We start from the raw sequence: 14,150 nt of genomic DNA on the forward strand, positions 1-14,150 counted from the left end.
ATGAGCACCACAAATGCCAGAGTGAGCTTCGTGCATTGCTTCAACAGCTTCGTCCTTGCTTAGACACCTCAACTATTGGCCCGAGAAAGAACGTCTGTAGAGTGTCCCTTTATAGTGAATAAACTTTGGAGCACGTCGACGCATCTCAACCTTGTGTCTGGGATCATCAGGTAATTTTTGGTGGTCCAAAAAATCAATGATAGGTTGACGCCAATCATCTTCATCAGCTGTGTAGACGCATATCATGTTGGTTGTGTCTATATTTTATTCTCCTTCAAGCAAAGATACTGCCCAGCGGTTGCAGCCTGGGACTTTCATAAACTCTTCTACCCCCAGTGCCAAAGTGGCTGCAAGATTAGCAAGCGCGTCAGCCAACTTATTGGCACTCCTTGGTACATGACCAACATGGATGTCGTCAAGTTGATTCAGCAGTTGTAATGCCCATTGATGGTAGGGGATCAAGTCTTCCTTTTTCACTTCATATTCACCAAGGACTTGGTTGACCACTAACTCTGAGTCTCCGTAGATGTCCATATCCCTGACGCCTATTTCAATCGCCATTTGAAGGCCGAGTATAAGAGCTTGGTATTCTGCCATATTATTTGTACACAACTGAGTGAGTGTAAAGGCATATGGCATAAGATGATTTTGTGGAGTTACGAATACAACTCCAGCTCCAGCTCCATCTTGCCTTGCAGCACCGTCAAAGTACATTTGCCATGGAGGTAGGACGTCCACATAGAAAATTTCTTCTCCGGGAGGTCATCTCAAATTTTCCACTCTGCCGGGCACCGGATGATCAGCAAAGAAGTCGGCGATAGCTTGACCTTTCACAGCCTTTTGAGGCACGAACACCAAGTCATACTGCTTAAGCAACATTGCCCATTTCGCAAGTCTTCCAGACAAGACTGGTCTTGAGAGTATGTACTTGATTGGATCATCTTTTGAGACCACATGTATGGTATGCGCCTGCATATAGTGCCTCAACTTCTGGATGGCAAACACCAAAGCAAGACATATCTTCTCTATAGGCGCGTAATTCAACTCAGCTCCAACCAAGGTACGACTCAGGTAGTAGAGTGCTCTCTCCTTGCGGTCTTCAATTTCTTGAGCACACATTGCCCCCAGTGAGCGTTCTTGTGCTGCAATGTAGAGGACAAGTGGCCTTCCTGGAATTGGTGCCCCCAGCACTGGCGCGCTGGCCAAGTACTTCTTGATACTATCAAAAGCATTTTTGCATTTTTCATCCTATTGAAATGGAGCATCCTTTTTCATGAGATGGCTAAACGGCTGGCAACGCCCGGCTAAGTTAGAGATGAACCTTCGGATGTATGCCAAACGTCCTTGCAATCCGCGCAACTCTTTCAATGTCTTTGGTTCCGGCATTTCGTTGATAGCTTTGATTTTTGTTTGGTCAATTTCAATGCCTCTATGCCTGACCACAAAACCTAAGAACTTCCCAGATGTGACTCCAAATGCGCACTTGAGTGGATTCATCTTGAGTTGACATTTTCTAAGTCTTTCAAAGACGGTTCGAAGGTCTTTGATATGGTCTTCTCTTTTCTTTGATTTGACAACCACGTCATCAACATAACACTCTATTGTTTTATGCAGCATGTCATCAAAGATCTTTTGCATTGCGCGTTGGTACGTAGCGCCAAAGATTCTTCAATCCAAACGGCATGACTGTGTAGCAGAAGATCCCTTTTGGGGTTCGAAAACCTGTTGCTTCTTGATCTTCAGGTGCCATATGTATTTGATTGTAACCAGCAGTACAATCCATGAATGAGAGGGCTTCATGACCAGTGGTTGCGTCAATCATCAACTCTGTAACTGGCAAAGGGAAGTCATCCTTTGGGCATGCATCATTAAGGTCTCTGAATTCGACACATATGCGCAGTTGTCCATTCTTCTTTCTGACTGGGACAATGTTTGCTATCCAAGTAGAATATTTGACTTCTCGAATGAAACCTGCTTCAATGAGTTTATTGACTTCCTTTTCAATTTCAGGTACAAACTCCGGCCTGAAACGACGTTGAGGTTGCTTTTTGGGATTGGTACCTTTATTGATTGCTAGACGATGAACTGCAATTTTTGGGCTGAGTCCAGGCATCTCCTTATAGCTCCAAGCGAAGACATCCTTGTACTCGACCAACAACTTGTAGTACTCCTCTTCTTCTTCCTTAGTCAACAGAGCACTGACATAAATGGGCCGAGGATCTTCAATAGTTCCCAAGTTGAGTTCCTTGAGTTCATCTACAGTCGATTGCCCCCCGTCTTCAAGTGTTTCAGGGGCTTCATCCGCCTCAACTTCTTCGTTCTCATCAGGTATCTCTTCTACTGTGATGTGATATGACGACGTTGTAATTTCTAAGTCACTTGATTTCTTTGTATCACAGGGACGTGAAGATGAAGGCACAAGCTGAGGCACAAGCTCTTCGGCATTCTTTTGCTGGCCAGTAAGAACTAGTACGCGCCTCCTTGCTTTGAGTGGCTCATGTTGGATGATATCCACTACTTGCATACGCTTCATGCGAGATGGTATTGCGCTTCTCAAGTCATCGCTTACTCTTACTTCTTCTTCATTTTGTGTTGCAGAAGTTGAGAGAGGACGACCCTTGCCACTATTCTTCTTGGGAGCCCCTAGTCGACTGAAGATTGTTTTTGATGGACCGCCCAAGCGTTCGTGTATTGCGCCCTTCTTGTTTATGCGCAACGAAGGTGTTGACACTTTGACTTTACTTTCTCCTTGATTGCCAAGCCTAGAAAATACATAAATGTGTTTGGTTGAAGCACTTGGTCTCCCTAACCTTGTGAATATAGAAGGGCGACACTTCTCTGCATGTGGACTTATTCGATCGAAGACTGAAGATGGATGTATCTTTTCCTCTCCTTCATTTTCTTCGACCTCTTCTACTGTGATGTGCTGAGAAGACGTAGTAGCCCCTTTTCTACGTGCACCAATCTTCACAGGCACAGGAGACTCATATCCGATCCCGGCCCTAGTCACCAGGAAGCTCCCATCTTGCTTGAACACTTCATGTTGCGCTTTGTTCAGACCGTACGGCTCAACTTCTATAACTTTGCCGAGAGGAGTCGGATTTGTAAAGTCATATCCCGCCTTTGCCAGTAGCTTGTAAGCATTGGAATCAAATATCCCCTTGTTTTCTTCATTTGATGATTGACTGGATGAAAAGACGAAACCATTCGGAGGAGGTCTCACAATCTTCGTTTGAGATGAACTTGGTAGAGGTGTAACGACTTTGGCTACCCATTCTTGCTTGAACACCAGACTTGAATTTTTATCCTTAGGCTCTATCTTTGGTGTTAGACACTCTGCAAAAGGACTCTCCCCATCTTTGCGGCGAGACTTCGGGATGTAGCGTAGTACTGGTGGTGTAGTTTTCTGCGGGGCGTCTCTTGCTTCTTGGGTGACGCAACAGGAGTAGCTGTTTTGTTGATCTTGTCTACATCTTTCTTAACATCATTTTCTTTAGCAGGACTTGCAGCTTCATCTTCTTTGATGATGTTCTTTTCCCGCTTACCTCCTTTTCCTGTTGAAGAGATGGTGGTTGGCATGAACTCACTGGAAATACCATTCTCTTCAAAGAATTTTGCGTCAGCGAAGAAAGAGTCGACCTTAGAGAAGGGTTTGGCGTCTCCGTCTATCTTCCTTTCACCACCACGATAATATTTCAAGCATTGATGGAGGGTAGAGGCGACAACTCCGTTTTCGTGCTTCCAAGGTCGTCCCAGCAATAGTTTGAACGATGTCTTGCCATCCATGACATGGAACAACGTGTCGGAAGAAAGATCACCCATGGTAAGGTTCACGCGGATCATGCCAACTGCGTGCTCCCCATTCAAGTTGAAACCATGAATCATTGTTCGACTACTGGAGAGTTCATCCATCGTGATCCCTAATTCATTCATAGTGGCTTTTGGCATGAGATTGACTCCTGAGCCTCCATCTATTAAGATGTGCTTGACCTTTTTCCCCCGGATGTACCCGGACACATAAAGTGGCCTGTTGTGAGGTTTGGATCCAAGAAGTAAATCCTCATCTGAAAAACTCAAGGCTGCGTTGCAGGAGACACATCCAGTTGATTGCTCAAGAGGCTCAATTTTTTCTTTCATCTTGCCCGCATACAACTCAGGCTTCTCAAGTCCTTGAATTATCAGCTGACGCTTCTCTTTAGGTAGATGAAAGATTTGCTTCCATCCCATGTTTGTAGGAAGGGCGTGAAGAGCAGCCACTATTTCATTCTCCTTTTCAGAACGCAACTGTTGAGGCAATACCGTATCATCTGGGCTTCCTTCCTCTATATTCTTTTTATCATCACCACCTTCCGTAGCTGAGACGGTGCACACGGTAACCTTGTTTAAAAAGTCTTGTGGGAAAAATTCTTTTAAGGTGACGGGACTCGGTGGTTCTTGCTCAAGTATATCGACAGGCAAGACATGTGGTTTGACCACTGTTTTGGACTTTCTCTTTCCCTTCGTCTTGCGAGATTTCGTCCTTTTTGATTGTTTTCTTCGACGATGAACAGGTTGCACTGTCTATCTTGTTTGTTTCTTTGACTTCTTGCGCGTAACCAAAGTCCAACCTTCATCGTCATCTTCATGCTTCTTTTCCTCATTTTTATCCTGAGGAGGTAGTCTTTCTTCCAATGGCATTGGAGGTAGTGACGACAATGACCCTTGGATCCGTAATGCCACAGGCTTAAAACTCCCGAACTGCAATATATAGACACACTGTCCTTGTCGTATAATTGGCTCGTCAGGTTGCTCCAAGACTACAGTAGTTTGATTTGTGGTTACTGTGTCATCCAAGTCAAGAATGATCTTCCCTTCATTGGAGAGCTGCATGATCTTCTCTTTGAGTGTTATACACTTTTCAATAGGGTGACTCACCAGCCTGTGATAACGACAGTAGTTGGGATCGTTTGTCTTGTTTGCTTGCTCAGGGCGCTTGGACTCTGGCAATTGTATAACCTTCTTCTCTAAGAGGTCATCAAGCATTCCAGACAAGTCAGAATCTGGGAATGGGTATTTCTTAGCCTGCAACTCTTTCAATGTAGGCTTGTCTCGTTGGTAGTTGTAAGAGAATGACTCTTTCTTCTTTTCATACTTAGGCTTTGACGATATTTTCACAGGTGCACTGCTGGTTTCGACGACCGTTGTTTCCTTTGTTGACGATTTGGAGTTCTTATCAGTTTTCTTGAACTCCTTCTTTTCACTTGGCACCTTAGAAGAACTTGGTCGAGCACTACCATGTTCTTTGATTGTGATCTCCATGTCATGGGCGCGGGTAGCCAGGTCTTGGAAGCTCTTTGGCATGATCCTTTTCAGGATGTAAAGAATGTCCCATTTCATCCCATTGACGCACATTTCAATCTGCCGACGCTTCACTTAAGCGATCCTTGCATTCCGGACTCGGCGCACGCCACTGTTGATGTAATCGATGACAGGTTCATCTTGCCATTGAGTTGTTTTTGTCAACTCGCTCATGCCGACTACGCGCTGGTGTCAGAGAATTTGTTGAGGAATTCATCTTCCATGCGACCCCAACCGTCGATTGACTCGAGTCCGGATCCGTGTACCGCCGAACGCGATCCCTTTGAGCGAACGCACAAACCGCTTCACCAAACGATCACCTTCGTCCCAAGATTGTTGCATGTCTCGACGAAGTGGGCGATGTGTTGCTTTGGTTCCCCTTCCCGTCGAATCGTTGAAATTTTGGAGGCCGATAGCCGATGGCATGCGCAGATCGTCAATCCTCTTATTGTAAGGCTTGATGTAGCGTCCACTACTTGTCGAGCTATCATCCAACTGACACTTGATCGTCTTGGCTATTAACTCATGCAGCTTCTCTTCAGTGAAGTTGCTGATCTCATTGTTTGGCTTTTCCCTATCCTCGCCAACTTCTCTATCGCTATCAACATCCCTATCGGTGTCACCATGCTCGCTCTCGGCCTTCCTGTCACGGAGTGCCACCACCTCTTTTTGGAGCTCATCAATTTTCCTTTTCTTTTCTTCATTCTCCTTCATCATCTTTTCAAGAAGATCATTCATTTTCTGCATTCGATCTTCAAGAGCATCGCCACTTATCACCATGACTGAAGCAACGTTAGGAGTTGAGGTTTCTTTCTTCTTTGGCGACGCTTTGGGTTTGCAAGGAGAAGCCTTCTTGTCAACCTTAACACTTCTAGTCTCCTCGCGTGAAGGAGAAGAGGCGGCCAGGAGCGCTGTAGCAGCAGCAGCTATGGAGGCGACAGAGAACTTCCGCGGCCTAGTTGGGACGTGTGCAAAGCGTAGAGACGGCAAAGGCAGATTGACAAATGACCTTCTTCGCCATTCCTCTTGTGGAGATACCGACTGACTGTGTAGCAGGGGAGGTAGCAGCAATAGGGGTACCCTGCAGGATATCTGCGTAGGTCTTCTTGGATGGACTGGAGGAGATGCTTTGCTTGGTAGACATCTTCTTGTTTTGGTAGACTTGAATAAAACAGCAGTAGAGATGAGAGGTAGAGATCTTCACGTCGGGTTCACCAAAATTTGTAACAACAAATTTTGTATCGCAAAATAGATGTAATACGAAATAGGAAACAAATGAATTTTTTATTAATATCAGAAAGTTTATGTGTACAATCTCTAATGTATCCTCTGATTCTAAATGTCGTAGTAGATTACGTGAACGCTGTCTGTAGTAGAGGCGCGAACGTTGTATTTGAATGACACCTGTAGAGGTTGTATGCACTCTGTAGGAGGTGTCGATTTGTATTCTTGAGAGGGTCACTGCGACTTGTTCTCTCTTGAATGTTGTAGCTTGAACTTGAATTTCTTGGGCAGGCGGCACAGTTTTGGTGTGCTTGTTGACTGCTTGCAGAGGTGTCTTGTAGAGGGAATTTATAGAGTTTTTGTGTCTTCTTCTCTCTGAATTTTATGATTATGATTTCTCTAACCTTGAAATGAATGGGAATAGCTCTATTTATAGAGTTTCAATTCCCCTTGGTGGACTTTTGCATTCACAAGCCCATTTATGGGTTTACTAGTGAACTTGGCCCAAATTTGATCTTTTCGGGTTTAGTAATCCGGATAACCCATTTTGTAATCCGAATTTACCCGTATTTCATTTAATCGGGGCAAATTAATTAAATCGAGCTAAAATTTAGTATTAACTCAGATTTATTAATTTATTTTATTTATTCAGCACATTAATAAATTTTCTGTGCCTACATCTATAGACACCAAAATTTTATATTTTGGTATCTATTATTTATTTGATATCTTTTGTATTTAGAGATAATTATCAGAAAATAATCTGATAATATCTTAGAATATTCTAGAATATGCCGTCTTACCCTCCAAGCCACTCTACTATAAATACAACTCCATTTTAGGGTTAAGAGGAGGGCAGATGGATTAAGTCTCAAACGACCCCGTCTTTCTACTACCAAATTGTAGGTAGGATGGAATAAGTCACAAAAAGACCCCATCTTTTCTCCCTACGAGATTAAGTCGATAAGACCCTCGTAGAAACTATCAAACCCTAGCCTTAGAATGGAATCAAGAGAGTTACGAAAATTGTAACCTTCAATCTTTCAATAATAAAACTTTTGTTTTCCTTATTATTTTTGTACCTCTTTATTTATTATTGCAGGTATGAATTTTTATGGTTTACAAATTGGCACGCTCGGTGGGACGATTTTCGCTCTTCATCTCCATTCTCAAGGATCAAATTCAGTAGAAGGGGTTCGAGACCAAGTTGCAACCGACATAAGTCTCTACAACCAGTCTCGAGGGGGCATCTATAGACACCAAAATTTTATATTTTGGTATCTATTATTTATTTGATATCTTTTGTATTTAGAGATAATTATCAGAAAATAATGTGATAATATCTTAGAATATTCTAGAATATGCCGTCTTACCCTCCAAGCCACTCTACTATAAATACAACTCCATTTTAGGGTTAAGAGGAGAGCAGATGGATTAAGTCTCAAACGACCCCGTCTTTCTACTACCAAATTGTAGGTAGGATGGAATAAGTCACAAAAAGACCCCATCTTTTCTCCCTACGAGATTAAGTCGATAAGACCCTCGTAGAAACTATCAAACCCTAGCCTTAGAATGGAATCAAGAGAGTTACGGAAATTGTAACCTTCAATCTTTCAATAATAAAACTCTTGTTTTCCTTATTATTTTTGTACCTCTTTATTTATTATTGCAGGTATGAATTTTTATGGTTTACACCTGGCTATCCACCTCTTAGCCTTCCTCTCAGCATCTTCTTTCATCAACATACCCATCCTTCTCCTCTCCCTCTCCTCATCCATTTTTGTTACAGGAACATGATCAACAGCACATGCAACAACATCAAACGATCCAACATCAACATCGTCATCTATCATCTCCAACTCACCCAGATCAACCATTTCATACCTCTTCTCCATCTCACGCAGATCAATATTCGAAGAAAAAAAAATTGATTTTTTCCATTGATTTTGATTTTAAATGAAGGTTATTTAGAATAGCAGGGAAGGATGATGATAAGATCAAAGGATGATGAAGTAAGTTGAATTTCTGCAGAGATTGATGATGTTTAGATGAAGACGAAGGTTGTTAGATGAAGATTAGGAGAAGGAAGAACGGCGAAAGAGAGATAAAGAGAGGAAACAATGGTGGAAGAGAGAGAGGGAGTTAGGGTTTTTCTGGTGAGATGCGACATATAAGGCGGGAATCATTAGGGTGGGTTAATAGGATTGGGTTGGGTTAAATTAGTGGACTGGGTGATTAGTGGGCTAGGTTGGTGTTTTAATGGGATGGGTTAAGGGTGGGTTGGGTTGTAATATTAGAAAAGTAACAAGCACAATATGGTCATTTAACAAGAAAAAAGTTTACTAAATAAGAAAAGGGAAAAGGTATTGTGAATAGATGAATAAGAAAAGGAGGAAGGTTATGTAGAATAGGAGGGAGTATATACTCCGTATCATTTATAAAATAATAATAAAAATTATGACAAAATGGTCCAAAATTGGGGGACGGCCGAATTCGTTTCTACAACAATCTAATATAGACTTAGTAGTCTTTAATCCATACTATAATGGATTGAAGTATAGATAAGTTATTATGGTATTTTATAGATTAGCAAAGCAAGGAAAGCAACAAGTGAACAACCATGTGCTTTAATCTTGGCCTCCCCTTAATGAGAGTCTAATCCCCCTTCTACTAAGAGTCTAAGAGAATAAAAATTCTCATAAGTTTTCCCTCTTAACTCAATCAATACATATATATAAAGCAGAAACTTTTCGAGCGATATTAGAGAGTCCAAATTTTTTAGAATTCCTATATATAAAATAATTTTTATATAAAATTATTATCATTATCCTAATAAGTGTAGATCTAGCTTTTTCTTCTTAATAATTTATGAGGAAATTATCCTAATCAAAGTAGATCTAATAATTTACGAGAAAATAATCCTACTAGAAGTAGATCAATTATTTATGAGAAAAATAATACTAATAGAAGTGGATCTAATAATTTATTTATTATTCTTTACTAAAATAATAATAGGAAAATAACGAATATTTATTTTTAAAATATTTATAATGCAAAAAAGTTCATATAATAAATGTATAAAAGTATTAAAATTGCATATTTTATAAACATACAATTACTAATTGTGAGAAAAAAATAAAAGAGATCCTAATTTTTTACAAATATAAAATATTCTCCAAAATCTAAATTGTTCGACTTTAACTACTTAGTGAAACTCGTGTACTAATAAAGATAATTTTATTTTAAATTTTTTTGAATATTTAAAATATTTACAAAATATTCGAGTTGTTAATTACAACCAAACCCCTAATTATCTTCCAAAAACCATAAGAAAAAGCTTATTTTTATTTTTAAAAAAATACTCCAGAAAAAGTAACATGTCATAATAGGAAAAAGAAGTAAGGAATGACATTTACTTAATATTTGGCTTTAACAACGGCAGCGGGAGGAGAATTTTTTTTTATAATGACAATATTAGAATTAAACAATTTCAACGGTGGCATGAAATAGTTTTAATTCTAAAAATATGATTATATTACCAATAATATTCACATAAGATTAAAAAAAAATTGAGCTATCATTTAAAAATATTAAATAAGTTTCATATTGATTTTGTCAAGCCAAAAATTTAAATACAAATGAACAAAGTCAAGAATTACAGTTTTTGATAGGCTTGTCGCGTACCTATGCAAAGATAAATTCCCTAAACACAAATAAATGTAGTAATAGGGGTCGAACACAAGGAAACGGGAATTGCGTCGTGAATTGCTATGGGTAGATTTTTATCAAGGTCGATTTCGTTTTTAGTTTGGTTTGGTTGATTAATGATTAACCAAGGTTGTAATGAGATTATATAATAAAAGGGAGTCTAAGGGGTTCGGGTCACACATGCAAGAGTAAACATATGATTATGATAAATTCGGTACTAATAACATTGTCAATTGCTTAGGCTTAAAGATACCCATCTTGCGGCATTAGCATCAACCATAGATCAGGTCCTAGAGAAACTCTCGTCCATGACTAGGTCGTCCTACTACACATGCTTTGTCTAATTCGATTCCAGGCATCTCGACTTTTAGAATGAATGAACACACTTAATCTATGAATAAGGCCTTAAACAAAGATTAAACATTATGGTGCAAACATGTGATAGAAGAAATATGAACAATATTATTATTAACCTATTTTATCATGTTATATATTTGATTTATGCATGGCTCCCCTAACCCTTAGACTAAGAGATTTAGTTACTCATATTAAGATGTGAATTGTAAATTAAGCTAAGCGAAATGATAAACATGATTGTATGATTTATATAAACTAAATGATTTAACATGTAATGTGATATTAAACTAAGTGGTAGAAACGAAAGGCTAGCGATATAGATATGAAAACGTAAATGGAAAAAACATAAACTAAATAAGCAAGGGTAAGAATTACCGAAATAGAAGTAGAACTTGAATTGCAAAGAGAAACAAATGCTTGAATTAACTTGGAACCAAATGTTTAACAACTACAAGCTTAATAAAATTGTAAACTAATATGAAAACTATTGAGAGAATTATATTTGCTTAAGGTTATGAAGAGTAAAATGAGACGTGAAGAAGAGATGTCTAAAGCCTTGGAATACCTCTCCTATTTATAGGAGAGGAAGAAGAAACGTAAGAATCCAAAGAGCAGTCAACCCCGATCGGGGCCGCCAACCCCGATCGGGGTCGTGGTAATCCGGGTTAATTCCCTTAATTCTCTTCTTAATTGCAAATGGCATCCAATATTCGTGGTTAATGATGCGATTAATCACCCGGTTAATGCTTCACATTCCTAGCATCCAAAGCTTCCTTAGCATCCAATGCCTTCACCTTCAAATTGGACTTTTATATCGGGCTTGACTTTGCTTTTGACAACATTTGAATTAAACATGTTGATCCATCAATTTCTTCATGCAAAATCCACTCCAATACTCCATGCTTAGTCCAACACTTGGTCTTGTTTAGCTAAGTGGACTTGGTGTACAAAATGATAGGAAAAAGCCTCCAAATGCTTAGATTCCTACAAAAACATAGCAAACCCAACAATACACCTAGAACACAAGATTAGCTTAAAAGTATACTAATTAAAGTATGACAAACAATAGAAATCGAGCAAAAATGAGGGGTAAAAGTATATATAAAATGAACATATCAATTTTATATGGGACTAATAATCCAAGAACCAGCTAACTATGATTTTATGAATGAATCGGTGTACGATAAATATATAGAAAAATTGTGCGGACTAATAATCTGCTATTATATCACCGAATTTTTTCTTCAAACAGGTTTCAAATTCATATCAAATTCATAATAGACGTTAAAAATGTATTGAACTGCCAAATATACAAAATTATTCGGTTACATCAATTTTTACTTTCTTACTTCCAATTCATCTATGTGTTTTTATTCACTTAATTATTTACCGCGGTTTGCGTATGGCTGGTTATTACTATGTCATGCACTGATTGTATATTTAAAAGTGCAATAATTTTTGCAGTAGCTTTTCATAATTTTTTTTTTTTTTGGAAAATTTCCATTTTGGTGCCCTGAGGTTTGCATAAATCCACTTTGGTGTCCTGAGGTTTCGACTACTTCCCACTTTGGTAACCCGAGTTTTGAAAAAAAAATTCATTTTTTTTTTTTGTTAATGGCTAACTATGAGGTATCGCATACGAGTTTAGTTGAATATAAGGTACTGCTTAGTATTATAAATTAGGTTTAAATAAAGACAACTAATTGCATATATATTGGTTATGAAGTGAAAACGATTGTACATATATAATTAGTAATTTGAAGCCATTTTCTTAAAATTGAAACTCTTTTTTGAAAATTTGTTCATTTTGTTATTATAAATAAAGAGTATAATAATAATGTAAGATAATGATACTTGATTTTGTTGATAGATAAAATTTCAAATAAACAAAAATGAGTTATAATTTTAATAAAATTAATCTAAAACTAATCGAGTTTAACAGTAGTATCCTAATATCCTACTCTCTCCAATCCACACAAAACTCTTCATTTGCTTCTTGGAGGTCAGACTTTGAAAAGTTGATCATTAATTCACTCAAAAATATATCCCACATCTACAAAATTAGATGTCGTATTATATATTTCGCATGAAGTTCATAGGGAACAACCAGTCTTAATGGTAGATAGTCAAAAATAAATTTATTATTTAGAGATTTAACAAAAATCCTCCAAACAGTTTACACATATAATTGAGATACATGTTGTTTTGCGTACCATCATTCAACATTTAATACACTGTCGTATGCTTACAAAATGGAATATATTGGTAGATGTTGTAAGTCAATCTAATTTGTGAATCTTATAAAAGTCAGTCTCAGTTATCAAGTGTTCATTTTAAGGAAATAAACCACATTTTTGGGAATGGCGTTTTAAATTGACTAAAATCGGTGGTGCGTACAGCAATAAAAATAGGTAACTATATAATATAATTAACGTAAACCAAAAAGTGTAGCTTTTATGTTAAATGGACCGATGATCCATCAATAATCAACTAAATCAACCCAATAGTTTTGTGTGTTCCTATTTTCAACATAGTTAGGCCCTTTTTTTATCAACTTAATAGAATTCTACTATCAAACCATGACAATGTAAATTAAACCAACCTTTGCAATCTATTGTTCAACAAATTCTTAGAACATTCAACATGCATATTATAAAAGATGATCCTAATGGAAACCTCATGCATTCTATGTAATAGAATCACATATATTTTTATACTGTTGTTTAGAGACTACTAATTTTATTGGAATTCAGTATGGATTTGATTTTACGATAAGTATATAGACCAAAACACTCTTAATTGTAGATAGTCAAGGTAAACTTATGCTATAAGAGATCTAACATTTTCTCTAAACACAATTAATATAGATAATTATGATACATGTTGCTAAATTATGTAACACCATTTAGTTTTACGTAATTGTTATTGGTTAGAATAATTTGTAAAACTCATAAAGGTCTGTCTCGATTATTAAGAGCGGTTTATTTGGTAAGCTGCACTATGTTTATGGTGATAACGTTTTGTATTTAATTAAAAACCAGTGATGCCTATAACAATAATGAAAAAACTAACTACATACTCTTACAATGTTACTTGATGTTTTACAACTGAAATGATAACTACTAAATGAAAAAACTTCTATGATAAAAGCACTATAGTTCATTGATGATTAACTATATCAATCACGAACTTTTATTTTTCAATGATTTAAACATAATTGAACCTTTTTTATCAACTATAAAATATATTTATACAGATGATTCTAATGAGAGCTCCGTGCATCGCACGGGCTTTTCAAGTAGTATACTTATAAAAGGAAAGAAATGAGATTTTACCATTAAACTATTATCTTTTTTCAAAAGCATTATTTTTTCATTAAATTCTAAATTATAATTATAATGTTTTAATCAAAATAAAATAAAAAGGGTATAAAATTATAAAATACAAAATTGCTAATTTTTCTTGGAAAATAACTTGATGAATACTTACACTGTATAAAACAATAAAATAAACTAATATTATTA

General features: G+C 37.4%; 1 protein-coding gene across 1 annotated transcript; it reads right to left on the reverse strand.

The window, feature by feature from the left end:
* Window positions 1-264: 264 nt before the first annotated feature.
* LOC141632719 (uncharacterized) lies at window positions 265-714 on the reverse strand. Its single transcript, XM_074445237.1, has one exon. The coding sequence runs from the start codon at window positions 712-714 to the stop codon at window positions 265-267; it is 450 nt and encodes a 149-aa protein (XP_074301338.1).
* Window positions 715-14,150: the final 13,436 nt, after the last annotated feature.

Source organism: Silene latifolia, chromosome Y (assembly GCF_048544455.1).
Source record: "Silene latifolia isolate original U9 population chromosome Y, ASM4854445v1, whole genome shotgun sequence".
In the NCBI taxonomy this organism is placed as follows: Eukaryota; Viridiplantae; Streptophyta; class Magnoliopsida; order Caryophyllales; family Caryophyllaceae; genus Silene; species Silene latifolia.

What these genes read in the sequence shown, in the direction of transcription:
- LOC141632719 (XM_074445237.1), bottom strand. Translation starts at nt 714, where the DNA reads ATGTACTTTGACGGTGCTGCAAGGCAAGATGGAGCTGGAGCTGGAGTT.